Here is a 25,720-nt window from a genome sequence, read left to right as displayed (position 1 = left end):
CTTGCTCTGGCTTATTTATACCTGGCCCTGCAGATTTCCAAGACCAGCATCTGATGAAGTGAGTCTGTGCTCACGAAAGCTCATGCTCAGAACTTTTCTGTTAGTCTATAAGGTGCCACAGGACCCTTCGTTGCAGTAAAAGGGTTGATACCATATGAGCCATACCATCGGGGTTTCTTTACCTGGACATCTACTAATGTTATATATGACAATGTGTCAGCAATGCCCCACTGCAATTTACGTTGGCCAAACTGGACAGTCTCTACATAAAAGTATAAATGAACATAAATCAGACATCAGGAATGGTAATGTACAGAGGCCTGTGGGTGAACACTTCAGTCTCCCTGGACACTCAGTGGCAGATTTAAAGGTGACAGTCCTGAAACAAAGAATTTCAAAAATCAAATGGAGAGAGAAATCTCTGAGCTGCAATTTATTTGCAAATTTGACTCCATTAACCAAGGATTAAACAGAGACTGGGAGTGGCTCGCAGCTTTCAAAGGCAGCTTCTCTGCCCTGGGTATTGATAGCTCCCCATTAGACTCTGACAAAGGCTCACATCCCCATGTCTGATCTGACTTGTTTTTTCCTCTTTTGATAAGTACGATTGATATTGGGCCACTTCCACCTTGCTGAATAGACATTGTCAGCTCTGGCCCTCCCTTTTACTGGGACCCCACTCTTTAAATACCCCTCTGAAACCACCCCCCAACTCATGCATCTGATGAAGCGGGTCTTTGCCCACGAAAGCTTATGCTCCAAAATATCTGTTAGTCTATAAGGTGCCACAAGACTTCTTGTTATGAAATTATGGTGTAGCTCAGGGGTCAGCAACCAAAACAGCAAGAAGAGCCTTTTTTTAAAATCTGGTGAAAAAATCAGTAAGTCAAGAGCCGCAATGCATGTGAATAAGACTTTATTAGCAACACAATAAAAATACAGATGCTGTGTCATATCCCACAATGCATTGCACATATTAAAGAGAGAGATATTCAACATCTGGAAATCACATCTCATTTGCTATTTAGATATGAGTTGTCCTTTTAACTGTGCCATGAAGCCTCAAGCCTGGATAAAGGAAGAGGGTTGGTCAGGTGAGTGTCAAATTTCCCTAGATTTTGCAATCAAGTCTGATATTTAATGCATGATCTTCATGTCAAAATAATTTGGCCGCTTTTAACATACTTATTCCTCAAATGGGTGCATCCACTCCTCTTGCAGGAATGAGTCTTCAAGCGTTGAGCCAATACACAAGCGGTCAGGCTTTTCTGGAGACCGAGATATCACTCGGCACGTTACTCTTCTGCCTCGAGCAGGACACCCGTGGTGCACAGCTAGTAAGTGCAGCCACACGGGCTCTCCCGTTTCCCTGCCTGCTCAGGGCACACAAATACACACTCTGGCCTTCCCACCTGAAAGTTATTTGGGCGACTGTCAAGGTACCCTTTGGGACCCGCGACTGTCCCCGCCCTGCCCCGGCCCAGCCTGCAGCAGCAGCACTGCCTGGCCTGGTTTCTGAGGGGCTTGGGCGGGTTCCACGCGCTTCGCCAGGTGAAGTGAAGCTGCCGGGGCCCCGCGCTCACAAAGGTACGCTGGGATTCGGCCGCCTTCCCCCCCCCCGCACACACACCCGGGGGCTCCCCGCTGTCACCAGCCTCGGGGCGCCGTACACCCGCGCCAGGCCTACATCCACCTGGGCCCGCTCTCCGTAGCGACGAATCTCTACACCCCCTCCCCATGCAACCAACCCAGCCCGTCCTACCGCGAGCGACCCGCCTGACTAGTACCAGCAGTAAGCGCATGCGCGCGGGAAACCGGAGAGGGGCAAAGTCCAGGGTCCAGTAAGCGGGCCGCTGATCTCGCGCCTCGGGTGGGCGGACTCGGTGAGTATGGCCAGGCCCGGGCTGCCGGCGCGCGACGGCTCCCATCCCGCCCAGGCGCGGGGCAGGCGGGTTTCGCACTGCCCGACCCCCACGGCCCCGCCGTCAGTTCCTGCAACCGTCCGTCAGCGCGCGCCAGTGCCTGCCAGTCCGCCCCTCCCCCCGCAAGGCCGGGGTCTGGCAAGGCGCCACGAGCCGGGCCTGGGGAGGGGTGGCGGTTCAGTCGGAAGCCAGCGTCGAGGCAGGGCCTGGCCGCGCTGCCCCTGTCGGCTGCGCCCTGACTATGGTGCCAAGTGAGGCGGCACAGACCGAGACCAGCCGTGGGGCTGTTCGGTGCCCTCTGCGCTGGCTGGGGGCGTTCCCAGGGAGGAGGGGCCTGATCACTGCGCTGCTGCGCGCTTGATTGACAGAGCCACAGGGAGGCTATGTCCACCCTGGCACTTGTGTGCTCAAACGTTTGTGGTTGACAGGTGCTTACCCCTGTAAGAAGGCTGTAAGAACCCCCAGGAGGCTGATTTTTAGCCACAGGGTGGTGGCAACACAGGCTTGTCTGTAAAAGCAGCTTAGTGTAGCCATACCCTGAGTGTGCAGGCCTGTGCTATCAGGATTCAGGCCAACAGCTACCATCTTGTTCAAAGGTAAGATGACTAAGATGGATTCACCCTGATTGCAAACATGGGCACTGACCACCATCGTGGTTCAAGTGACTTTCACATGTGCTCGTCTCTGTTATGCAAATACAAAGCCACACTGAAGGCGGGATCCACACAGGGACTTGTGTTGCAGCGCTGAGTGTCAGACCACCCAGAAAGCCACAGGAATGATACTTTGACTCACAGAGCTGAGTTAATTGGCCTGTACAGTGAATATGGGGAAACGCAGGTGCCTAAAAATGTGATTCCCAAAACCAGCACGTGAGGTTGAGAGCTGCCTGAGCCAGCCAATGAGATATGTAGTGATCCATAGACAGGAGACTGCTGCCTAGAGTCCAATGGCTTTTGGTGTTTTACTTGTGCCACACAACATGGGAAGGGGAGGAGGTGTCTACTTTTAGCACAGTGGTTAGAGCAGGGGTGGGCAAACTTTTTGGCCTGAGTGTAACATCTAGGTAAGGAAATTGTGTGGTGAACTGACATGAGCCAGGAGGACTTTCAAGTTTGATGGGGGGACTCTATAAGGGCTGTTACTGAGGAGTGGGGGGACTGTGTAAGGGTGGTATTGGAGACTCTTAGGGTCCTGCCTGCCATAGGCAGAGGCACTTTAGCTGGGACAGGTGCCAACCATGAGCAGTTTTGAGGCTCTTGATGTTAGGGCTGTAGGAGACCAGGAGGGAATCAGGCACCCAGGTTTTAATTCCAGAAAGAGCACAGTGAGGTTGTGCCTGCCTAGTGTGTCATTGTGTCCTGGAAGATGGAGCTCATCAAGCTGGGCAGGCAAGCCCCCAACTCTGCTTCCTGGCATGAGTGCTATATGGACAAAGCCAAGCAAGTCCCCAGTCCTGCCCCACGGCAGAAACGAGAGGGCTGGGTATAAAGGTCTGACAAGCTGGAGTTTGCTTTCTCCTGGGTTGGAGCAATCAACTGAGATATAGTGAACCGAAGCTCAATTCCACCATTTCTGCCAGAGCGGGAGAAGAGATTTGAGCAGTGGTCTCCCTGTAGTGTCATTTTCCAGCTCTTTTTTGGGCCAGAGATGGTGTGTGTAAGCGTGATTGATTGATTCTGTAGTGCAGTGATAAGGGCACTGAACTAGGAAATGAAAGACTCTGGGTTTAGTCATGCTACTCCAATTGCTCTTTCATTACTAATCCATAGTACAAATAGCTTCAACAGGAGAAACTGAGGGAGCCCACATCAAAATATCCCGTTGCTCAGTAAACACTTTCTCTCCCCCTCTTTGACAGAAAGGATGGAATTGATGCTGTATTTCCCACATCCCAGCTATGAGTCCTAACCACTAGGATGCAAGTTATAAAGTAGGTGATACCATCTCCTCCTCTGGCTCGATTTTTGAATAGGACCTGAACCAGTAGGCAGCCTTAAAACCTGGTGGCTCAGAGAGTTAGCGTTACCATTTATTTTATTTATTGGTATTGCCAGGAGCCTGCAGGCCTGTGTCCTGTAAGACATTGGCTTCCACAGTTAGCATAAGCCTTGAGATCTATTAACTTTAGCACTGATAAATAGCCCAGTAGTCACCCCTAAGTTTTGGGGAACTGGGAGTTGAGTGTTTTAGGGAGGGAAGTTTGTACATAGTAGGATGAAACAACCTCAGGAATGTGAGCTAATACCAGCTTTTGGCTATTTTAGGATAGGAACATCTGCAGATGTGGCACCACAAGAGTGCCATGGTGACAAAGTGACATATATGATTAATATACTAAAGTTACAGGAGAAGGCCACCCCAAAATGACTACAACGAGTAAATACAACTAAGGAAGAGGAGAGAAACCCTTACTGAATATCCATTGAGTATAGTGGTGTCAGTGTAACATACAATTTGTATCCCAGTCTGTATGCAGAAGGGGAGAGAGATGTAGCCCTTGGGAGTGCCTAGATGATGGGCACTGGTAATGGTGAGGAAGAAAACGGCTAACATTTCAGGTTCTGTAAGAGGTAGTACAAGCATATGGATATTCAAATGTACATTCTGTACTATACCTTGCTAGTTTACTGTGTGATCTTGCTAAATGTATTAATGTACAAATACAGAAGGGATCTTAAAGTGTGAGTGTTGCCACTGTACATATTGGGGTTCTTAGCTGTACAGTAATTTTAATAATACTAGGCTTGATCTTGGGACAAGAAACTATAAAACTTCAGTGTAATAACTGGGAATTCTTAAGTAATAATATAATTTAATACACAGTCCATGTACTGAGCTGCAGCATCCCTTCCAGATCAGGCCCTGCAAACAATTTAGGCAGCAGAATGCCTATCTTTCTCCCGTTCATGAATCAGTCTGGGGTTAGGTGGGAAATAGTCATCTGAACTTCTACAAAGAGGCAGCAATGCACACGCTGAGATACCTGGGGAACTTAGAAAACTACAGTATCAAGTGAGTTTAGGCTTCTTGGTTTGGTGGGAGTTTTTTGAATCACAGTGGAGGTAAAACTGGGAGTCAGGTGTCTAAACCCAAAATGGAGGCTATATTCACACAGGCAGCAGAAGTCTGTGGCAGTGAAAATCTCTGCCTAGGTCAGCAGACTTTGCTGATGCTGCAGCGCTAAAAACAGCTGTGTAGATGCTACTTTTAATTTGTGTCTCAGGCTTGAGCTCTGTTCTGAATTGTCGGGGAATTGCAGCCAATGGGAGCAATGGGGAGGCAGAGAGGGGGTTGATGTTTGCAGAAGGTGCTTCCCTGTAGTGTGCAAAGCCATGCAGAGCTACTTGCCTTCTCTAAGATGGGCCAGGAGGTGTCCCCAATCCCCTGCCTCTTCCTGCCCAGACGCTGCACCCCTCCTTCCATCCTGCCCCCTTCTGTCCACTTAAGCCCCCCATTTTTGGCCGCACTGGAGAGCCTGTGGGGGCCCCAAAATATGGTAGGCCCTGTCCCCCATAAGAGTTGATCTGGCACTGATGGTAAGTCCTGAGCCTCAGCGTCCATGGCTGATTTTTTTTGTGAATCTCTGGCCCCCAGTGAAAAAAGTTCCCCTTCCCTGGTCTAGATATCCTCACTCCTAGTCTAGTTGGTGCATGGACCATCCAGGAGTGCAGGGTACTGGACTTGATGACCTCTTGAAGTTCCTCTCCATTCTATGATTCTGTGACTCTGAACCTTGCAAAGCATATGCCTGTGCTTGCCACTCCATATACATCACCCAAGTAGGTTGACTGGCATATAGGAGCTATCAGCTGATCTCCCTGGAAGGCGTATATACTATTGTAGAGTGCAGGCTGGGTCAGCGGAGCTCCCAGCCATCTGCAGATGGCAGGCAGTATCTGCTGCCACTTGGTATTGTGGAGTGGGGGACACGAGCAAGGACCTGGAGTACGAAACATGGACATGTATAGGTGTTCTCAGGCATGGTTCAGAATGGCAATCAGCCTACTTGAGTGATTGTATTGGAAGTGTCTACAGGACTAGTGGTGTTGGAAGATGTATTGTAAATGAGGCAAGGAAATGCAGGGTGAGAAATGATGGTCTTAAGGTTTAAGCCACTTGAATATGGGTATGGGGAATTAGATTCAGCCTCTGCCAAAGCGTCCCTGGGTTTTGCTGGGCAAGTCACTTAAACCAGTCTTTTCACCGGTGGTTACTAATTGTGTGTTCTTTGTTTTTTTGTATTATGTTGAGATCCTGATATCTGATGTGAAAAAGTGATGAGCACTAAGCTGCAAAGGAAGCCTTGGGAGCTGTGTTTTGAACATATGAAGTGATTTATAAAGTTAAATATTCTGAAAAAGGTCCTAGCTGTGTAAAGTTAGGCACAGTCAGTGGTTTAATTTTGACTTCAATCTGTGTTTCAGCAACCGTCATTCTGCAACTGCCTAAGTTCTGAGAGCTTCCCTTTGCAACCTTAATAATGTTTCTTAAATATGTTGTAGTGTGCATTTTCCTAGGTTTTTAAAAAAAGCAAAATGAACAAATAGAAATTCCCTCATGTAGTATCATATTGACATCTATGTGGCTTATCAGCAGGGTTGGAACCCATACGTCCATGACACATACATTTGCTTCTTGAGCTAAGTGAGCAAATGATAGCTGTGGTAGGCTGTCACCCTCTACATACACCAGTACTAAAAGTAGATGAGACACAGTGGCTTGCTACAGATATTGTCTGACACTAAAGGAATGATGACACTCAGGAATCCTGGATTCCATTCCAGGCTTTGGAGGGGTGTGTGCTGTAGCATGCACCCAAGACTCTTCTGATCATTCACCAAAACTTGACCCCCTGTTGGCTCCTCAGATCAGTTTTCTTCTCCTTATCTACTCAGCCCTAGTCTTCCCCCTCAAGACACACCATCCAAATTGCTGTCCCTTGTGCATTTTCCTTGAGTGTCCTTGTCACAGTCTGTTTTTCCCAGCTTGTTCCATCTCTTGTCCCATCTTTATTCAGATCAGGCAGCCTCCTCCTCTGTGCTGCCTAAAGAGACAGGTTGCCTGTGCTCAGCTGTGGCCCTGCAGCAGTCCAGAGTGGCAGTTTCAGGGAATTGCTCAGCTCCAGTAAGGAGAATGCTTTTCTTAGGCCAGATCTACACTAGGGGAGAAAGTTGACCTAAAATACTCCACTCCAGCTATGAGGAAAGCATAGCTAGAGTTGACATACCTTAGGATGAATTTCTCTGCCATCTCTCCCACAGCGGGAGGTCCGTGGGAGAAACTTCCCTGTCTACTTCCTTCATTCCTCTTGGTTGCAAGGTTTGTTGGGGCTCAGCATTTGATGTAGTGGCACCATACTAGACCTACTAAATCAATCCCCAGAAGATCAAGCATGTCTACCCATCAGGAAGTGTAGAAAAGCCCAGAGACAGACTCTTTGGAGACTTTATATGTACAAGTCTAGCCAGTCTCTAGTAAGCATGTGTATACTGTGATTCTTCAAAAACTCAACTTGGCCAAATTTGGGTAGATTTTCCTAAGACTAGGAAAAGGTTGATGCAAAGGGTATCTTCCACCAAATTCCAGTTCCTGCTCCAAAGCAAGCAGCTCTAGATGAATCACAAAGAAAGAGTTGCCAGAACTTTTTAACATCAGCAACATCCTTCTACAATGATGTTCTTGGAAACAGATGCATTTCGTGGCTGAAGTTTTCTAAAAAAGTTCAGGTTGAGACAGTCATTCCAATTACAGGGCCTCGAAAGATTCCTGTATTGTTATTTTTCGTCACTACCTCCCCGGGTCAGGAGTGGGTAATTTGCGCGCCTGCTGCCTTCCTTGGATGTGGTAGCCATTTCTCAGGCTCCCTCTCCGGAATCGAACCCTGATTCCCCGTTACCCGTAGTCACCATGGTAGGCACAGGAAGTACCATCGAAAGTTGATAGGGCAGACATTCGAATGCGTCGTCGCCGCCACGGGGGTGTGCAGGTTGAGACAGTCACCTGGCATATAACATCTCAATCCTAGTGGTTAAAGTTTCGCACAGTTATAAGTAACTGAAAGCACATCTTATAATGGGAAGTGTCATGAAATTTTAATGCTGTAGATTGTGTGATGGGGTTCTGGGGTCCCCCAAGCTCTGCACCCTGTCCGCAGGCAGGAGAGTCTCTCACTTAGCAGGAGAACAGCGGGTTTATTAGCCGACAGGACACAGCATTGTACAGAGGAGTCAGTGCAGCAGGCAGAGACAGCCAGTCCAATCCATGTTGAGCAGAGGAGGCCCCGAGGGGCCCCCAGAGCTGGGGCCTGGCCCCCTCCTTTGTCTCGCTCTCCCTCAGCCCAGACTAACTGCTTCCCAACTCCCAGTTCCAATTCAAACCCCTCAGGCTCCACCTCCTCCTTTGTCTGCAGTACAAAGGTGTTACCTGGTTGTCAGGGTTACCCTCAGCAGGAGCCCCACACCCTCTGTGAGCCACTCACACACACACAGGTATCCCCCACTTCATCACATCTCTCCCCCGTTCCAGACCGAACTGAGCGGGGTCACTCAGCCAATGACCTGGGGAAGTTTGGGGCCCTCCCCTCGTGACTGGGCATCGACTGCACCCTCAGTGCTCCTCTTGATGTGCACCACCTCCATGTCATAATCCTCCTGGGGGAGGCTCCAACTCAGGAGCTTGGTATTGGCCCTTTTCATGTGATGCAGCCGGGCAAGTCCCTTTAGTTCCCTCAGGTTGGTCGGTCTCCCTGCTTCTGTCTCTGGTCCATCAGCCACGTTCTCAAGTCGGGCAGGCAGAGCCCATACAGATGCTGCAGCACCAACAGATCAAACAGGTCTTTTGAGGTCTGGGTCCTGCCCCATCTGACCACCAGTCCATACAGCTGCTCCGGCCAATGTCTGGAATTCAGTTACAGTCCAGTAAAAGAAGGTACAAATGCTTCCACCCTTGGCATTTAGCCAGACCACCACAATGGCTGTGTGCCTCAGTTTCCCCTTCCATGCCACACAATAGGTTTGGAATGTTCCTTCTCATGTCAGAAGTTGCAAGACTAGTTACAGGGAACAATGGTGACATTTCAGAGTACAGACTCCTTCAACATACAATTCATGCTTCTACATCAATGTCATCGTGTCACATGGCTCTTTTCAAACATTCAGTGCATGGTACAATTCTACAGCTTTTGGTAGCAGCACCCCTTGGTTACAGCAGTCAGCGTGAGTAACAGAACAAACCCATTGCAACTGTACATTCACGTTGCTCTTTGGTAGACCACAACTTTTGTGTAACCTCCTTGAGAATCTGGTATTTTGGGGATAAATGGCTGAGGCCTTTCTTAGCACTATCAAGTTCTAATCTTCTCCCTTGCCCCCTGGGGTGGAAATTTGATCTCTCTGGCTGTGCCCTCCCTTCTAACAAGAGCTGGGCCATTGATGATCTCAGGGAGACGGCCCCCTCCCAGCCAGCCTGGAAATTTGCAAACCAAACTGCTTTCTGAGAGTTGTTTTGTGAGTCCCAGACGCAGAATCCACATGAAGGAATCCCTGTTTATCCCTTACTGGCCCACCAGGCCCAAAGCTCCTTTGTCCTTCCACCTCCAACTACTGCCTCCCCATGGAATCAGAAGTCGAATCCAGTATGAGAATATAAGTGTTTCCACCATCTGGAGATGGGGAATTGCTGAACCTCTCCTGCATCCTACAGAGATTGGCTGTGCAGCTGTTTTACTTGGTTCTCACAGGGCTGCTCACATTCCCTGATAGTTTTTACTTTACTTGCACCAGCTTCCAATTCCTGAGAAACTTTTACCCTGCCTGCTTTGGACCCTTCCAGAGCACAGCCAGTGGTTTCACACTCAGGCTGGTCCTGGCCATCAGGAGCTGAAACAAACTTCTCCCCAGGCAAAGGGCTGCTCTGGCTCTTACAGACAAGCACCTTTCCTGTTCACTTTCCTTCACCTCACTCCCATTTTCTGCAGTCCCCACAGATGGGTCAGGAAAAGTTTCAGGGAAATTCTCTTCCTTAAGAGCTTCCCCAAACAATAACTCACCCCTGTCTGCCTCCACGGGGGCACTGCTCCCTTGAGCGACAACCAGCTCCTGGGTTTCACCTACACCCAGGATCACTTCTGGCCCATCAAGCAGATTCCCACGTAATCCCCCTCCAGGCAGACAGCCAGTACCACCGGACAGAAGATTAGGGTCCCTTTCCTCCCTTCTGCTACCAGCTCCTTTATCTTCATCAGTCAGCATAACTCCATTGCCCGTCTGTTCTTGTGTCCTGGCAAGAGGATGACTCTGGTAGGACAGAGTCCTCTCACCCCCTCCCAGTAACACCTCAGCATCAGGCAAAGAACAAGTACCAGAATCGTCTGGTCTCTGGGGCTACGTCTACACGTGCACCCAACTTCAAAATAGCTTATTTCGATGTTGCGACATCGAAACAGGCTATTTCGATGAATAACGTCTACACGTCCTCCAGGGCTGGCAACCTCGATGTTCAACTTCGACGTTGCTCAGCCCAACATCGAAATAGGCGCTGCGAGGGAACGTCTACACGGCAAAGTAGCACACATCGAAATAAGGGAGCCAGGCACAGCTGCAGACAGGGTCACGGGGCGGACTCAACAGCAAGCCGCTCCCTTAAAGGGCCCCTCCCAGACACACTTTCATTAAACAGTGCAAGATACACAGAGCCAACAACTAGTTGCAGACCCTGTATATGCAGCACGGACCCCCAGCTGCAGCAGCAGCAGCCAGAAGCCCTGGGCTAAGGGCTGCTGCCCACGGTGACCACAGAGCCCCGCAAGGGCTGGAGAGAGAGTATCTCTCAACCCCCCAGCTGATGGCCGCCATGGAGGACCCCGCTATTTCGATGTTGCGGGACGCGGATCGTCTACACGTCCCTACTTCGATGTTGAACGTCGAAGTAGGGCGCTATTCCCATCCGCTCATGGGGTTAGTGACTTCGACGTCTCGCCGCCTAACGTCGATTTCAACTTCGAAATAGCGCCCAACACGTGTAGACGTGACGGGCGCTATTTCGAAGTTACTGCCGCTACTTCGAAGTAGCGTGCACGTGTAGACGCAGCCTGGGATTTCCTGATGATCCTAACTGGATTAGACCAAGTTAAAGCATCATCCCCCCTGAGAGACACAGAGGTAGGCCCACTTCCCAGCTGGGCTTCAGCTGCCCTCAGATCCAGCTCTGGGATCTTGGCTCCATCTCGAGCCCCCACAGGCTCAGGCAAAGGATTCACTTCCCCAGAAGCAGAAGCACTTTTCTTGCACCAAGGACCAGTGTCCTTAGCAGGGATACCACTGCCCCATCCCGGAGCCATTCCCTCTGCTCCAGCCCCAATGGCTGGATTCAGAGACACACCTGGAATGCTCTTTTCTGGTGCATCCTTCTCCAGCCACCCCAGGCTGGGGGAATCTTCCTCAGACAATGGGCTAGTTTCCTCATTGGCACCTTTTCCAAACGCAGGCTCTGCTCTCTCCCCAGGCTGCTGCTGCTGCTGTTCAACACAGACAGACAATGGGAGACACTCTCTCCTTTGTCCCAGCCCCCCGGCTGGTCTCCACACACACACAGAAGGTGAAGCAGCTTCTCTCACAGACAACTTGCCATTCCCAGTGGATCAGCTGCTTTCCTGAACAGACACACAGGCACCTTCCGCGGCCCAGGCCTGGAAAACTCTTCGCAGGTCTGTCTTGGCCACTAGTAGATGATGGGTTGGAATCGCTCCTTCCCTCCTTGAGCTGTGGCAGGCCACTCGGTTCAGAGCTCCAGGCAGTCCAGGGTTCCCTGCCCCGATCCGGGCTCACCTCTGCAGGATTCTCCCCAGCCCTCAGCTCTGCCACTGCACATCCACGCTGCCTTGTCCAGCTTCTTTAATCTCGATTCGGTTTCCAGGTGCTGCCACTTCACAGCGGAGTTGCTGACCGTGGTTGCAGGCTCTCAGGCTGATGCCCTCTGCACCCCACGATTCCTGGAAGAATCCCTAAAGTGTGCCAGGCTTCTTACGAGTCACAAGCTCCCTGGGGTTAGGCCGTAGGCCCCTCCGCCCTCTGGGACCAACTCCAACAGACTCCCAGCGGAACCCCTTCTTCAGCGTGACACCCGCTCTCAGGGACCATGAGCACACTGTCTTGGGAAGAACTCATTCAGCGTCAGTCTCCTTGTGGGTCACTTGTTTTCTGGGGGTTGGGCCCTCGGCCCCTCCACCTTCTGGGACCGACTCCAACAGATTCCCAGGAGTAACCCCTCCTCGGGTGTGACACCCCCTCTTGAGGACCACGACCGCAGTTGCTTGGGTTCGGCCGCAGGCCCCTCCGCCTTGGGCAGCTGCACCTCACTGCCCTTCAGCACACCTGGGTCTCGCAGGCCCCACTTCTTCCGGGGCCCCGGTCACTTACTGCTGGATGCTCCATCCTCAGGGTGCAGAACATCCCACTTCTGACACCAGTGTGATGGGGTTCTGGGGTCCCCCAAGCTCTGCACCCTGTCCGCAGGCAGGAGAGTCTCTCACTTAGCAGGAGAACAGCGGGTTTATTAGCCGACAGGACACAGCATTGTACAGAGGAGTCAGTGCAGCAGGCAGAGACAGCCAGTCCAATCCATGTTGAGCTGAGGAGGCCCCGAGGGGCCCCCAGAGCTGGGGCCTGGCCTCCTCCTTTGTCTCGCTCTCCCTCAGCCCAGACTAACTGCTTCCCAACTCCCAGTTCCAATTCAAACCCCTCAGGCTCCACCTCCTCCTTTGTCTGCAGTACAAAGGTGTTACCTGGTTGTCAGGGTTACCCTCAGCAGGAGCCCCACACCCTCTGTGAGCCACTCACACACACACAGGTATCCCCCACTTCATCACAGCTGCCAACATACAAATGGAACCAAGAAGTATTGACTTTTTTCCAAAATAAAGTCCACCACATTGTTGTCTTTACTAATGTATTTTTAGACCTTTAAAATCCAGATACGTTTTTTTAAAAGCATGGTTGAATGTCTGTTTGCAAAAGTGGGAAGAGTCAGAGTCATGGAGGAAAAGTAAAGGACAGAAAACGCAGTTGGGACTCCTCTGTGGATATTGCTACACTCTCTAATGCTGCTGTTGTATGACTCAAATGATTCTGGCCTATAGCCATGGCTTTTTAATGTTGCCATAACTTACACTCTGAGGCCGTGTCTACACTAGGCAAAAACTTCGAAATTGCCATGCAAATGGCCATTTTGAAGTTTACTAATGAAGCACTGAAATACATATTCAGCACTTCACTAGCATGTGGGCAGCCACGGCACTTCGAAATTGACGCGGCTCACCGCCGCACGGCTCATCCAGACGCGGCTCCTTTTCGAAAGGACCCCACCTACTTTGAAGTCCCCTTATTCCTATCTGCTCATAGGAATAAGGGGACTTCGAAGTAGCCAGGGTCCTTTTGAAAAGGAGCCGTGTCTGGATGAGCTGCGCGGCAGCGAGCTGTGTGAATTTCGAAGTTCTGCGGCCGCCCGCATGCTAATGAGGCACTGAATATGTATTTCAGCGCTTCATTAGTAAACTTCAAAATGGCCATTTGCATGGCCATTTTGAAGTTTTTGGCTAGCGTAGACGTAGTCTGAATGTGATAAAAGAACATTTTCAATTAAAATCCTCATACAAACTCAGTCTGTTATTATTTGCAGAGTTTAATGTGTTAGTGCGTTGCATCTTATCCCAGAGAACTGAAACAATAAAGTTTTCCTTATACATGGCATTTACATTGGCGTGACATGTATTCAAGGCAGTAACATAAATATCACTTTTTCTTTTATTCCTCTTTAAAGAAAAATATTTTCCTTTCAGTGCCTTCAAAAGACTTCCATAATCCTGTGGTGCTGAAAGGTGTGACCCTATTTTTTCTTACCAAATCTCTATTGCTTTTTAATGTTCGAAGGTATTTGTGCTTCATGTTACATTGCAATATTAATGTTTCCAGCATTTTTAAGCGTATAATGACTTATTGGCTTGCTGCATGGAATAATTCCAATTGTACTGATAAATAAATGTCTATTTCCATAATTGTCTTTTACTGTGGCAGCTGCTATCCTTTGACACTTTAGTCCCCAGAATTCCCATTTCTCTCTTACTATTGAACCACAGGATCACGGAGGATCTTCAAATGACGTTGTACAGGTTTATCAACCACAGGTTAATAAGCTGAACTCAGTTTTTTACAGTATTTCTGTCTCCCAGGAACTTCAGACCTTCAAATAAATAATGTAAAATTTTGCTCTTTGAATGCCCCTCTTTCTCTTCCTGTGCACTAGTGTGAATGTGCTGTATTCCTGTGTTTTAAATATCTTTGTCAGTGATTTAAAATGCATTGATACACAGGTGATTAGAATAAATACGTTTAAATAATGCTCATTAACACATTGGAGTTTCCAGATGGGCTGAATATTTTGAGATTAGTACTAACTTTATGCCATGATAAAGTACTGGGAGGATAGACGTACGGTTGGACCTCCCTGGTCTGGCACCTTCTGGACCTGATTGGTCCCAAACAAGGGAGTTTGCCAGACCAGAGGAGGGAAATGCTGGCCTCTTGGCTGCTGGCCTCTGGGCTTTTCTGGGGAGCTGCAAGCCCCCTGCTCCCAGCTGCCAGGCTCCCAAGCTGCCCGAATGGTGGGCTTGCTCTGGTCCTGGCCACTGCCTTGGCGTCTCTCCTAGCCCCTCAGCTGCTGGCCCTTCTGCTTCCAGAATTTCAGCTGTACTTCTGCTCCCAGACACTGGGACCCTCCTGGACCACGGGTGATGCTTGACTAAAGTGTCCTAGACTAGAGATGTTGAAGGGTATATGTATTTAAGAATTACTAATTGCCCCTTGTTTATACTCTTTCCATTCTCTAAATGCAATTGTTCAGTGACTTCAGAAGTACAAAGATTGTCAAAAGTGTGCCCACAAAAACTTAATTTCTTCCTTGCTTAAGGTCATACTAAAATAACTGCATAATGCTTGTGGGTGAAATCCATTGCACCTGCATAAAACCTACATAGTTAAGCTTTAAGTGGGTGGAGTGTGGAGAGATTTTTGGCTGTGAAATCTATTCCTTATGTTCAAAATACAGTTGTTGTGTGAGGCTGCTGAAGACGCCCAATGCTGCTAGTTTAGCCTCTGGGGTATGGCTTTGGTAGCGCTTTCCATAGCACAAGTTGGGTTTCTCTGGTCTGATACCTTCGGATCCTGACCAGTCCCAAATGAGGGAGTTTGCCAGATCAGGGGAGGTCAATTCTGGTTCTCCTGCCTGGCTCCACTCCCAGCCTCAGCTGTCAAGCCACTGGGCCAGCTCTGCTTCCAGCATCAGTTGGATTCCCAGCCCCAACCCTGCAGAGATTCCCAGCCCTGGTAGCGCTCCTGGCCCCAAGCCTTCCTGCCATCCAGCTCCCAGGGCTCTCTGGGACCAGAAACACCCGTGGTCCTTCCAGACTACATATTTTGCCAGAAGAGATAGTCCTGTTCAGAAGTTTCAGCTGTAGTTGCATGGGATGTTTGGATTTCTAGATCTGCGTAACTGTGGCTCCTTTGACTGCTTAGTTCATTCTTATTGTAGTCCTTCATAAAAATGTATGTAGTAGTAGCTGCCTGGTGAACATTTCTGTGGTGCATAGGAACTGTGCATTTACTCTGCCTGCAGCCCCCTTTTCAGAGTCTGTTGGGGGACTGAGTTGCACAGAGGGCTTCATCAAGGCAAGTCTGCAGTGGAGTAGGGAATTAAGCTGAGTTTTTCCACATACCAGGCTAGTACCCTAGCCACCGGGCCACCATTCATAGCTTACAGCTGTATGTTTAATTAAGAAACTCTGTGGATAGTCGAATATTTATGTACCTTCTCTTAAATATAAATCTCTGTCCTTTTAAATGCTTCGGTTTAACTGTAACATTAGTTGGTAAATTAGTGTCAAAGCTTATCTCCACTGTGGCCCTTCAAATGCAGAAGCTGGGGACCCACAAGAGACTTTAACCTGTAACTACAGGTTTCTGCTTAAACTCCCCCAAGGTCACAGATTCCGTGACCTGGGGTGATACACTGCCACCACTCAAATGCAAAAACCCTTCTTAAAATCCAGGGAGATGCACTTGGGAATTTCTTCTTGTGGGATACTTTCAAGCTGTTTAACCCTCTCTCTCAGGAGAGAGCTTGGAAACACTGTAAGTCATAATAACTGACCTTTCCATCTCAGACGTGCACACAGAATATCCCGCATTCTAGGACACAGAAATCAGGTCATAGTCTTAGACAGATAATTTTATTAACAAAAAAAGAAGGCATACTTGGTAATGCATACTTGATTGCTAGGTGTTACAGAGCAACTGAAAAAAAGTAGATAAATGCGCAGAGAATTGCTTCCCTGGGATTCAGTGCAAATGTTACAGTGTATACCAGAGAGGAAGTTGCATAGCTCAGCACAGTATTCAACCAAACCCAGAATTAAAGAAAATAACCTGATCACATCTGTCTAAACAGTCTCTATTCTACTTTCACATTTCAAGATTTAGTCCTTCCCTAGGCATGGATGTTGCTGGAAATTCCATGCCTTGCTCCTGGGTTAAGTCATCAGATCCAGCTCAGCTCGCACACAAGACTGCAGCAGGCTGATCGTTGCTTTAATTCAAATGTCACACTCTGTCCATATGCTCTTCTGGCTCCCTGCCAACACTTCCAGTGGATTTTCAGGGTCCCACTATCTCTGGGTTTAACTCTTACAGTCAATTTAGGGGATGCCTAGAAAAAGTTTGTAGCTCTCTCATTCATCACTCTTACAAGTTTCAGTCAAGGATTAAACTCGGCTGCCTCCCCACACAGCCAGGGTCCTGGCACTGGGATGGTGAGTGGCAGCAGGGCTCCAGGAGCAGATCTAGCAGCTGGGCTTCCCAGGCATAGGGCCAGCAGACTGGATGCCAAGCGGCAGTAGAGCCCCTAGGCACCACGTGGCAGCACAGGGTGTGGGCTGGAAGTAAAGTTTCAGGTGTATTGGCTGAACAGTCCTGGACATGGGGCTGGTAGCGGGGATCAGCAGGCTTGGTGCCAGGTGAGCCAGAATGGTGGGCAGCAGCAGAGCAGGATCAGTAGCTGAGTCCCATGTAAAACAGCGGGGTGCTGCAGAACCTTTCTAATCCCTGGTTAAATATGTAACCATTAGAATTTTGATAGGTTACCTGCAATGAATAAATGCCTGTAAAGAGTTAAACCCAGAGGCTGGGTCTACACGTGCCCCTTCCTTTCGAAAGGGGCACGTTAATGAGCAGGTTCGAAATATGCTAATGAGGCACTGCAATGAATATGCAGCACCTCATTAGCATAATGGCAGCTGCGGCGATTCAAAAATGCAGCTTTTCAAATTGCGCGCTGCCCGTGGAGATGGGACCTTCAGAAAGGACCCTCCACAGTTTTCGAAAGCCCTTCTTCCGATCACAGATAGGAAGAAGGGCTTTCAAAAACTGAGGGGGTCCTTTAGGAAGGTCCCGTCTCCACAGGCGGCGTGCAATTCGAAAAGCTGCACTTTCGAATCGCCGTGGCCACCATTATGCTAATGAGGCTCTGCATATTCATTGCAGCACCTCGTTAGCATATTCTGAACCTGCTCATTAACATGACCCTTTGGAAAGGAAGGGGCACATGTAGACCCAGCCAGAGAGCGAGGGTTCTCTGTAGGAGGCAGCCAGATGAACCAATGGGAAGAAAGAGGGATTCTTTTTGAATTGAAACAATTGCAGGCTGTGAGGTGTGTTTGTGTGACTGATGCAGAGAGAGACAAACTAAGATCATTGATCTTAAGCAGGCTTAATCCAGTAAATACCCTGGGCACATCATAATCAGTGCATAGATATGTAAGTAGAAAGGAAATGTTTAGTTAGATGCGACTGAATTATTTTTGTTTTGGATTTGGTGTGGGACTTTCTAGGCTGGTTGATGTATTTTCCCCTGTGCAGGATAACTTCTAAACTGAATCCCAGGGAAGTAATTCTCTTTGCTCTAACCTTGACAATTTTTAGTTGCTTTGATTACACCTAGCAACCAAGTATGCTTATTTACTTAGTTTGTATTTTTCATCTTTTGTTTTGTTAATAAATTATTTTTTAAGGCAATGATTTAGTTCCTATGTCCTGAAGGAGTGTCTGTGTGAATGTCTGCCTAGCCTGAAGAGTCAGCTATCAGATTATAACTTAATTTCTTATTTTGTTTCCAAGTCTCTCCTAAGGGAGGGGGAAGCTTGGTCTTACCCAACAGGAAGATATCCAAGTGTGTCTTCCTGAATTTTAAGGAGGGCTTTTTTACTTGGTGGTGATTAACCCCCAGGGTCAGGTAATCTATAACCTAGAGGAGCTTTTTTAAGCAGAGTCTATGAAGGCAAAGTATTTTTAAGGTTTCTGGGGTCCCCACTTTCTGCTGTCAGAGTGGGGATCAGCCCTGAAAGTTACATAGTTACAGTTTTTACATGTTATTTGCATTCCTGGGACCCATGTGTGGGATTTAAGTTGTTTTTCTCACAGTTTCAAATTACTGAATACTTCCCCTCCAAATGTTTCTCAGTAAGACCTTTCTGTAAATTTGACATGGATTTGAAACAGCTTTTGCTTTGCAGGGTCACTGCTATAGAGAGTGGAAGTCCTGCCAAAGTTGTAATGATTATACAAAGAGTGGTGTTGAACTCACGCCCTGGTATGTATTTCCAGCAAAGATCAGTATAATTTATATAATTGCATAATACTCCTAAATCAGAAAGGAAATGGAGGAAAGTAACATGAGACATGTATATTAAAATGTGGAATAGAAAAAACGGTTTATGACAGAAGATATTTATTGAGCCTATATATGCAGTCTTCAGACTTTCAGGCAAGAAAAAAACAACATTGTGTATTAGAGACTTAAAAGTAATGATAATGACTCAGTTGCAGTAACCAAAGGGACACCATTAATTACTGCTTTTTAGCTTTAGAATTTGTTCTCATTTTACTCTGCTGTTTGTAACTAATTGACTCTGAGACGACTGAAAATAAAATCTCTGCTGATTTTTGTCCTTTCCTTTTAGCAAATTTTGAATCTTTGCTTCCTCTAATGTTTCTAAAGAGATTTACATGCCTTTTGTTGTTGTTTGTTATTTACTTATCTTCTTATGCACTTGCATTACTGTAGAGGCCAGAACAACTCTTGGAATAGTGTTTACTAGTTACTGCCACTGCAGAACCAATTCTTTTTTTTTTAACTTTTTTGGTTGTTTCTTAGTTCAGAAATAGGTTTTGCAGATAAAAGTGACAGTGGTATTTCCTGTAGGTAGATGTTTCTCTAAAGTGAGTGAAGACCTTCATCAATGACCTATATTTCTTCAGTTAATACCAAAAATGGCCCTGATTCTAAGATCTGGCTGACCCTGGAAAGGAGCTCTCTCATTTTGGGAATTACTGAAGCATCTGGATATCTCTGATTTAAGCACAATTGCTTATGGCCCGAAAGGGGTATTGTGTCAGTGAGGAATATTTAAAGTATACAAGCATTGTGATGAATCTTTTCCCTGGCCAAGATACGTGAAGGGATGCCACAAAGGGTAGTGGTATAGAATTCTTCTGGACAGATCTGTTTTCTCTGGAAGTGGCACAGAGAGGCTGTATCAGACCAGAAAAACTGGCCCAATGCCACCTTTGTGTTTTAGAGAGAGGGCTGATCGGAACCATGACACCATGCAATTATGTCATTGTCTTTGGAAATAAAAACAACTCAGTTTATATTAGCCAAGTTAGGATTTGATCTCTGTCCACATACCTTGTCCTAGTAAAACTTTATATCTCTGGGGGCCTGTTGAGAACTAAGAAGTGGCGTTGATTTTTTACCCTGATTGTCCAAACTGTGATACGGTGAAGTAAGTATACTAGTGCAAGTATACTCAAATATGCAAAGAAGTGCTGTACTGCATCAGGGAAATGGTCCATCCATCCCCATATGTTGTCTTTAATCAGTGAAATTAAGGTGCATAGTGTATCAGGGTTAGGGTTCTCACCACTTTTCAAGACGAAGCTGTAAGTCAGTTTCTCCCTTGCTGAAAAGATGACTGGAAACATTTGTAGGGGAGCAGTTTATTTCTTTTGTTTCAAAGAAATAAAGAATCAAGACACTAGTTAAGAATGTTGTGTGAAACTGGAATTTTGTGAATTTAGTCTATTAAAAATAAAGTTATTTACTAAAAAGGAAGTAATACATTATAGTAAAAGGCTCCCAGTTTTTTTAAAAATAAAGTTAGAGAAAAGATTTGTCACTAATTAATTTGCAGGTTTTTTGCCTTCACTTTAAAATAATTCTAGGTAAAAATGGTGTGCCAGTGGCAGAAAACTTCCGAATGGAAACAGTCACTCTTCCAGATAAACTTACAGATGGACAGGTACGAGCTCGGACCCTCTACCTCTCAGTGGACCCTTACATGGTAAGTGAAAGAATTGAAGAAATGTCAGATTTTCTAAAAATTATATTATCTCAGTTGCACCCACGATGTTTAGTGTGAACTACACAAACTGAGCCAGATTATCCCTGACATAATTCTAGTCACTTCTGTGGAGCAGTGTTCTCTCTAAGCTGAGTGCTGAGCCTACCCAAGAGAGATTTAAATGCTGCCCAGCTGGTTACCAGAGTAACCACTGCCTGCAGCATAGTACTGTTAGTGGTGGACATTACACATGCTGTGGTGCACTAACAAAATTTATTCTGCATGTGGAAAAGTTTGAGGGAACATTGCAGTGGAGTTATATCACAGGGAATTTGTCATTAATGTGCTTGTGGCTTAAACAGTATTTTTTTTTTTTTTTTTTTTTTTTTAACTATTGATCCATTGCCACCCAGGCATGGGGATGAGTAGAAGTATGAGTGACCAGCAAAAAACAAAATTCATTGAGACTCATAAAAAGCAGTCAGCACAGCCAAGACTCCCGGATGTATGTAGGTGCTGAACTCCATGGTAGTTAACCATGGTACTCCATGTCTAAACGTCTGGGTCTTATTTCCAAGCACAAAATTAGTACAGTAAACCCTCAAAATATGCGGCTTCAGGTTGTGCGTAACTCGTTTTAACATGAGTTAAGCACAACTTGAAGTGGCTCTGTGGCTCTCAGCCTGCCTAGCTGCCCGCAGGTGCAGGCAGCTAGGCAGAATAAGAGCTCCTTCTTCCTGCCCTGGTGGGCTGTTCAGTTTCTGGGTCCCACAAGCAGCAGGGAGACGGGAACCAGGCTGCCCCCTGGTTTGTCGCTCCTCGCCACTCTGGGAGCCAGGAAACTGAGGGCTGGTCAGTTTCCTGGCTCCTGCAAGCTCAGGGGAGCTAGGAACCAGGCAGCAGCCTGGTTCCTGTCTTCCCCACTTCTTGCGCAAAAATTTAAGTTATGCTGGGGTTGCAGCAATTCAACCCCCTGTGTAACTGGAGGGTTTACTGTACACTTAAAATCTATCTAATTATTCAATTTTTACATGTGTATATGGGGCCAGATGCTCCACTGCTCTGGATGGTGTAGCAGGGAGCAAAATAGAAAATTGAGGAGGAGCCAGTAAGTCCATCTCATGGGGAAGCATGAAATGTGAAAATGACCTTCAGACTGCTGAAATTTGCCTCTTTCTTACTCATACCCAAGGTCTAGAGTGCAGGTTAGAGTGAATGCCAAGGCACAGATAGTTGTGCTGGATTCTGCTCTGGGCTGGCAGTAGTAACTCTGCTGTCTTTTCTATTACAATTTCTGCCGAATTCAGAAGGAACTATTCTGCACAGATCCTTATGCATTGTGCTCCCGTGGAATTCAGCATCTAAATGTCTCTCGAGGGCCTCTTGCACTCTTGTGTCTCATGCTACCTCATCCTTTTACTGAAACCTGCAAAAGCCCTTCCGTATGAACAATATGTAGTTGGGAGCACTATGGATTTGGAGGTGAAACTGAGCAGTACCACCCTTTGGCAATTATTCCATTTCCCTGTAAAATAAGATTTTCAATCCTGATGAAGAAAAGGATGAGACATACTCTTTTCCAAGAATGTAAAGGAAAGATGAGACAACCCTGACATTTTTAGATTTCCCTGGTCATAGAGGGCCCACTGCCACATAGTTTTGCTCTGAAACTGAGAAGCAGCAGCAGTAGTGCCATACGGAATAGTTCATTGTTAAATTGGCAGCAATTCTAATAGAAAAGCCAGCAAAGTTACTACTGGCAGCCCACTGCAGAATCCAGCACAGCTATCTGGGCTTTGGGACTTACCTTAGCTTGCATCCTGGACCTCAGGTATGAGACAGCACGAGGACAGTGACAGTAACCTGGAGGTCATTCTCACAACTATACTAGTAAAGGAGGTAATAGTAGCACCATCACTCACTCACCTAGCTCTCAGAAGAGGCTGTTCAGGAGTGATGTGGGAGGGATGCATAAAAGAGACTTCCTGTCTCCCAAGAGCCCAGCTGCCTTTCCAGCAGCGAGTTATGGTTCAACATCCACTTTCAATGCTCAGATTCTGTTGAAAAAGAGTATGTGCATGGTTTGATAGGGCAGCAGAACTTGAGTGGCCCAGACGTGTTCAGAGAAGGAAGAAGTAGGAAATCATATTCAAAACAGCCATGAAATTTCATATTAAACCCAGAGTATTTTAAACCAGTTTTGGATTGGTGACCTACTAAGGGTTTGCATAGTTACGTGGGAGACCCAGGTTTTATTATTGATCCTGGGTTCTTATTCCCTGGGCTGGCAGTAGCTACATTTATGCAAGAGCTGCATTCTAGGCTCCTTGTTTTGGAGGAGTATCACAAGTTTCTCCATGAAATTCTCTTCATCCAATTAAGTAGCGTTGATTGAGCTGGAAGAGAATCTCATGAAGTCCTCCTTTGTTTGTGTGTGGTCTGGTGCCTTCATGGTGCATGTTTGTGGTGACACTAGTGTTGAGGAAAATAAAATTTATTTCATATCTATCTAAGTGCATGAATGAAAAGAGAGATAAAGAACTAAGAAAAGAAGGTGAAAGTAGAGTACTTAGTGAAAAAATTTTAAGTAGTTCTTTGTGCTCAGTTATTAAATGCATCCCATCCCAAAGTTACTAAATATATAAAGGAAGCTCATGTATACCTTCATGCTAGAATCTCATTATTAGAGTCTTTTCTTTAAGCGCTGCCGCATGAATGAAGACACAGGTTCTGATTACCTCCTGCCCTGGCAATTGTCTGAGGTGGCTGATGGTGGGGGCATCGGGATTGTGGAAGAGAGCAAACATGCTAACTTGTCGAAAGGAGATATTGTAACTTCGTTCAACTGGCCCTGGCAGACAAAAATCATTCTAGATGGAAGACTCCTCCAAAAGGTAACATACTGAACTATAGAAAATTAACACAGGGAGGTAGCTGTGTTAGTTTGTATCTTCACAAAATAACAGAGTAATCTTGTAGTTCTTCAAAGACTAACCTTCCCCACTCCCTTTGTCCCTCCTCATGTCCTGTATTGTTCTAAAAAAAACTTTTGTTTTCATGTGGTAACTGATTCTGTTACTTTTTAGAGATATGTCAAGGACAAAGCAGTGCTAATAAAGCAACCAATTACTACAAAGCAGATCAAATTATGTGTGGCAAAGTATTGATTTATCTTTTTCTTGTAAGAAGGAATTCCTTTTCCTGCCACTGAACAATCCAATGTTAATAAAACTGTTAAAATCATCAGCATCTTCTTTGAGGTCTCTGTCAAGGTTTGTCCATTAGTCATGCAAACTCCAGGTAGAACTTTTGATACCTGATCACCAATGTGTCTTATTACTATGTTCTTAACATATTTTGTATTAAATGTAAAAAAACATACATTAGAGAAACCTTGTAAAATATTAAGCACACCCACAAAGGTAAGCATATTGAAAGTCACAGTTCTCTAGTAACTGTAACTTGGTCTTTCTGCACATACAGTATTTAATATATTGCATTTTCACTATAGACAGAAAACTTTTGGAACTTGTGTAAGAATTTGGTTTCTGGAAACATTTCTTTTAGGACTGTTTGTGTCATTGACTCAATTATAAGATATGGCAAACCTGCTGTGGCATCCTTCAAGTCATCATGGGTGTCATATTTCAACAGTACTGACTATTTTCTGTCTCTAAACCAATATTTGACCATGGAATAATTTTACATTTTACCAATTAATTGCTAAAAATCCTCGAGTCTCTTGTGAGTGACTTTTTGTTAAAAGCATTTTGGGAAAAAAGAAATGTGGTTTTGGTTCACTTTTTGTCACCTTGTTCTTGAAGTATTATAGTAGGTCTGACAGCTGCTGGATAGCAGGCTTTTCAATAATGGTTTATACTTTGTCTGAATTAAACAGCCTGGGTTATTTTGTGTCAGTGTTTATTTACAATGTCATCCTAAAATATGTGGTCAACAAATCATAATAATCCAAAATCTCATTTGATCTTTTTTTTTTCTTTTGTAGCTTGATCCACAGCTTGTTGATGGACACCTCTCCTATTTTCTTGGTGCAGCTGGCATTACTGGGCTGACTGCCTTTCTAGGAATAAAAGAAAAGGGACATGTGACTCCAGGGTCCAATCAGACAATGGTTGTCAGTGGGGCTGCTGGTTCCTGTGGTTCTTTGGCTGGTCAGGTAAAGAGGTTTAAGATTTGCTAGAGAATGAGCTATTACTTCTAAGCTCTGTCTTGTGAGATGTGTCTTCTTGTAACTCTTCTGATTTCACTGTAGTTACACCGACCTGATTACGTTCATCCCTCCTTAAACGAGTACTTTACTTACAAGTACTCACTTAAACGAGGGACACATATACCTGCCTTTATTCACTACACAAGTGAACTCCCCCGTTTATACGAGCCTAAGCCCCTCGCTGTGGCTCCAATCTGCTGTAGTCTGACTCCCCCCTGTGCCCACCCACAGACTCAACCCACCACAGGCTTAACCCCACCTGCTGGCCCCTCAGCCCCAACCTGCAGCAGCCTGATTCCTCCAAACCCCCCGCCAGCCCTGTGGCAGCCAGACCTCTGCTGCCAGCCCTGCGGCTCCAACTTGCAGCAGCCAGCCCCTCCACCATCCCTGCAGACCTAACACACGGCAGCCTGACCACGCCCTCCCACCAGCCCCGCAGACCTAACCTGCCACAGCCTGACACCCCCCTCCTCCCGCAGGCGCATACACTCAACCTGCAGCAGCCTTATTCCCCTCACCCACCCCACGGAACCAACCTGCAGCAGTCTGAACCCCACACATGCCCCATGGACCCAACCCTCCACCAGATTTTAACCCTCCCTCCCACTCGTGGTCCCAGACTGCCCCCAGTCTTTTACATTGTATTTTAATGGTAATTTAGTGTCCCTCTTAGGAGTTTTCACCTACAAGCAGAAAGTTGGGAACCAGTTTTGCTTGTATAACGAGGGATGAGTGTATGTCATCTGCTGATTGGGCCCACAGTCAACAGTGGGGATCATGCTGGGTGTATTTAGGTGTAGAACTTCTCAAGAAACACCAAAGGGAGGGGAAGTTGAGTATGAGGATTATTCTTTGTTACTGATCTGAAAGTAAACAAACTGATTTCTTATATATAGTCTGCCGCCAACTTCTGATCGCCCATCTGTTTATTTAATAGACTAATTTTCATATAAGAAGTATTTTACCAGGTATTTATAGTGTTTAGTTGTTAATCTTCTGGACAGTGGAACGTTAGGATAAGGTTCACTCTTACCAAATGTTATGTGCAAAGCTACTGGAATCCGGACTGTCCCGGTGGGGAGCAGGGTAACCCTCCATCACCCCTGCCCCACCCCTTCC

General features: G+C 46.6%; 1 protein-coding gene and 1 non-coding gene across 4 annotated transcripts in view; one reads left to right on the top strand and one right to left on the bottom strand.

Annotated features, from left to right (window-relative positions):
- The first annotated feature begins 1,809 nt into the window (after positions 1–1,809).
- PTGR2 (prostaglandin reductase 2) overlaps positions 1,810–25,720 on the top strand; it is a 39,864-nt gene continuing 15,953 nt past the window's right edge. For 2 of the 3 annotated variants that reach the window (XM_074997092.1, XM_074997091.1), the window contains exons 1-6: positions 1,832–1,883; positions 3,784–3,855; positions 18,541–18,617; positions 20,252–20,370; positions 23,073–23,264; positions 24,377–24,547. In XM_074997092.1, the coding sequence (XP_074853193.1) occupies positions 3,842–3,855; positions 18,541–18,617; positions 20,252–20,370; positions 23,073–23,264; positions 24,377–24,547 (573 nt within the window). In that variant the 5' untranslated portion in view covers positions 1,832–1,883; positions 3,784–3,841. Of the gene's footprint in view, positions 1,884–3,783; positions 3,856–18,540; positions 18,618–20,251; positions 20,371–23,072; positions 23,265–24,376; positions 24,548–25,720 lie in introns of all 3 variants that reach the window. The other variant, XM_074997093.1, reaches the window with a different exon arrangement.
- Positions 7,706–8,004, bottom strand: LOC142015524 (18S ribosomal RNA). The gene has a single exon (XR_012646178.1). It is a non-coding gene; the product is annotated as an 18S ribosomal RNA (ribosomal RNA).

Source organism: Carettochelys insculpta, chromosome 6 (genome assembly GCF_033958435.1).
Source record: "Carettochelys insculpta isolate YL-2023 chromosome 6, ASM3395843v1, whole genome shotgun sequence".
In the NCBI taxonomy this organism is placed as follows: domain Eukaryota; kingdom Metazoa; phylum Chordata; order Testudines; family Carettochelyidae; genus Carettochelys; species Carettochelys insculpta.
The sequence above is the reverse complement of the archived record's forward strand: the minus strand, read 5'-3'. Positions and strand labels throughout refer to the sequence as shown.